The following is a 3,298-nucleotide window of genomic DNA, read 5'->3' on the forward strand; positions in this document are numbered from 1 at the left end:
GCCTAACGGGGTCATAAACACCCCTATGGGGGGACCGGCTGCCGGAGGCACGTCATCAGCTGCTCGAAAGGCTTACGCGCGCCGAGTTAATGTCGTGCACACATGCAGCAAAAAGATGAAGACAGAGAATGAGATCTCCTTCTCAGATGCAGATCTTGACAACTTGATACTCCCCCATGACGATGCTCTGGTCATAACCATGCTTGTTGCCAACTGGGAGTTAAAGAAAATCCTCGTCGACAACGGGAGTTCCGCCGACATTCTCTACTATCATGCATTCAAACAGATGATGATAGGAGACGACCACTTGAGGCCGCCGAACTCCAACCTGTTCGGTTTCTCATGAGAAATTGTCAAAGTGGAAGGGCAAATTGAACTCCCGGTCCTCGTTGGGGAACCGCCCTGTCAAGCTTTCGCAATGGTCAACTTCTTGGTAGTGAGGGCCACGTCGGTCTACAACGCTATCTTGGGACGACCCGGCCAGAATCTCATCCGCGCTGTTGCCTCCGCGTACCATCAGAAAATAAAATTCATAACTCCAAATGGTGTGGGAGAAGTCAGAGGGGACCAACCACAGTCCAAGGAGTGCTATGCTATGGCACTCAAAGGAAAAAATGCGTCGGAATCATTGCCAATTGAACTACTTGATCTGAGAGACGAAACCCAAGTAAATGAACATGCCGAAGACCTCATCTCTGTTCCTCTGTGCGAAGACGATAGCGAGAAGTTCATTCAAATCGGCTCCTCTTTAGACAGTAACACCCGGCAGAACCTCACCCAGTTTCTTCGAGACAACGCAGACGTCTTCGCGTGGGCTCCCGTAGACATGCCTGGCATAAATCCGGAGACCAGTACTCACAGACTCTGTGTTGACCCCACCTGCAAGTCCGTGAAACAAAAGATGAGACATTTTGCCCTAGAAAGGCGGCAAGCGATCAAGGAAGAAGTGGAGAGGCTCTTGAGGGCTGACTTCATTTGAGAAATTCAATATCCGGACTGGCTGGCAAACGTGGTCCTGGTAAAGAAACCCAACGGAAAGTGGAGGACCTGCGTTGACTTCACTGATTTGAACAAAGCTTGCCCTAAGGACAACTACCCGCTCCTAAAAATCGATCAACTGATATATGCCACCGCAGGTCTCGAACTACTAAGCTTCATGGACGCCTTCTCTGGGTACAACCAAATCAGAATGTATGAACCGGATGTACCAAAAACATCCTTTGTAACGGATCAGGGCACGTACTGTTACCGCGTCATGCCTTTCGGTCTGAAAAATGCAGGGGCAACCTATCAGAGACTCGTAAACAAGCTATTCGAAAAATAAATTGGCCGCAACATGGAGGTCTATGTAGATGACATGTTGGTCAAAAGCCAGAGCGCGCAAGATCATGTATCCGACCTGAAAGAGACATTCCACGTCCTAAGGAAGCATAACATGAAGCTCAACCCCACCAAGTACACGTTCGGTGTCAGCTCGGGAAAATTCCTAGGATTTATGGTAAGCAAAAGAGGGATAGAAGCCAATCCAGAGAAGATCAGGGCTGTGGTGGAGCTCAATCCACCAAAGACCATTAGGGAAGTGCAGCGGTTAACCGGAATGGTGGCCGCACTGGGGCGCTTCATCTCAAAATCTGTGGAGAGATGCCTGCCTTTCTTCAATGCTGTCAAAGGAATCAAAACAGCCCCCTGGACATCAGATTGTCAAGTTGCATTCAAAGAGCTGAAGCAGTACTTGTCCTGTCCGCCATTGTTAACCAAGCCAGAGCCCGGAGAAGAGCTACTCCTGTACCTGTCAGTGAGTCACATGGCATTGGCGGCAGTACTGATTCGAGAAGAGCACAACCAGCAGAAACCAATCTACTATGCTAGCAAGGTCCCACACGATGCTGAGACTAGATACCAGCGAGTGGAGAAGCTGGCATATGCTCTCATCATGGCGGCCAGAAAATTGAGGCCGTATTTTCAAGCTCACACAATAAAAGTCTTAACCGATCAACCACTTAGACAGGTTCTCCACAGACCGGACACCTCGGCGACTTGTGAAGTGGGCCGTGGAACTGAGCGAATTTGATATCCAATACTTGCCCAGGCCGGCGATAAAGGCCCAAGTGCTGGCAGACTTCGTAGCCGAATGTACCATCCCCCGACAAAGCACAGCGTCTGATACTGTCCAAACTCCAGTTGTAGAAGAGACAACTACACCTGGGGCCCAAGCAGAAGTTGAGACTGAACCTGTAAGAGCAGAAAGCGTCCCTATACCAGCAGACCAGAATCTGTCGTCCGATGAGCCGCTCTGGGAAGTATATGTGGACGGGTCTTCAAATAAGACTGGCTGCGGGGCTGGCCTGATCCTCACCGGGCCTGAAAACTTTGTTCTAGACTACGCACTAAGGTTCGAAATCCGCGCGTCCAACAATGAGGCAGAATATGAGGCTCTCATCGCCGGAATGAACCTGACCCGTGCAGAAAGGCTGAAGGCGTATTGAGACTCCCAACTGGTCGCAAACCAGATCCAAGAAGTCTACGAGGCCCGCGACGAGCGCATGATTAAGTATCTTTCCAAGGTCCGCCAGCTACCCAGCAAGTTCAAAAGCTTCGAGGTCATCAGAATCCCTAGAACGGAAAATGCGAAAGCAAATGTGCTATCCAAACTAGCAGTGTCCGGTTATACCACTCTCGGGAGTATATGTATGGAGTTTCTGAAGAAGTCCAGCATCGATAACGAGGCAGTGGGAGTAATGCAGGTCGAGCACGAGCCGTGCTGGATGGACGAAATCATCGATTACCTGCGCAATGGGAAGCTTCCTGAAGGAAAGAAGGAGGCCCGCAAAGTGATACAACGAGCAGCAAGGTTTTCCTTAGATGGTGAGAGCCTGTACAAGAGGTCGTACACCCTTCCATACTTGAAATGCCTCTGGCCGAGTAACGTCGCGTACACTCTACAGGAAACCCACGAAGGAATTTGCGGAGAGCACTTGGGGGGCAAGGCCCTGGCCATCAAGGTACTATTGAGAGGCCTGTACTAGCCAACTTTGAGGCGAGACGCCCTGGACCTAGTCAAAAAGTGCGAGAGATGCCAAAAATTCTCTCCCACCATTCATCAATCGGCTGTACCAATGGCCCCAATCGTCAGTCCACTCCCTTTCGCGGTATGGGGGATAGACATTCTGGGCCCTTTTCCGCCAGCATCGGGGAGACGAGAGTTCGTCGTAGTCGCTATAGACTACTTTACCAAGTGGGTGGAGGCTGAACCTCTAACCCAGATCACGGAGCAAAATGTACAGACCTTCTTTTGGAA

The 3,298-nt window shown here is 50.4% G+C and overlaps 1 protein-coding gene across 1 annotated transcript; it reads left to right on the top strand.

The window, feature by feature from the left end:
• Window positions 1–1,336: 1,336 nt before the first annotated feature.
• LOC143891886 (uncharacterized) lies at window positions 1,337–3,026 on the top strand. Its single transcript, XM_077396389.1, has 3 exons — window positions 1,337–1,956; window positions 2,090–2,420; window positions 2,511–3,026. The coding sequence occupies exons 1-3, from the start codon at window positions 1,337–1,339 to the stop codon at window positions 3,024–3,026; spliced, it is 1,467 nt and encodes a 488-aa protein (XP_077252504.1).
• The last annotated feature ends 272 nt before the right edge of the window (window positions 3,027–3,298 follow it).

Source organism: Tasmannia lanceolata, unplaced genomic scaffold (genome assembly GCF_043159265.1).
Source record: "Tasmannia lanceolata isolate RefF3 unplaced genomic scaffold, GAP_Taslan_0.1 ptg000015l, whole genome shotgun sequence".
Classification (NCBI taxonomy): Eukaryota; Viridiplantae; Streptophyta; class Magnoliopsida; order Canellales; family Winteraceae; genus Tasmannia; species Tasmannia lanceolata.

Coding starts and splice junctions, on each gene's coding strand:
- LOC143891886 (XM_077396389.1), top strand. CDS start 1,337: ATGGAGGTCTATGTAGATGACATGTTGGTCAAAAGCCAGAGCGCGCAA. Junction 1,957..2,089: donor GCGGCCAGAAAATTGAGGCC/GTATTTTCAAGC, acceptor ATACTTGCCCAG/GCCGGCGATAAAGGCCCAAG. Junction 2,421..2,510: donor TCCGCGCGTCCAACAATGAG/GCAGAATATGAG, acceptor GTCGCAAACCAG/ATCCAAGAAGTCTACGAGGC.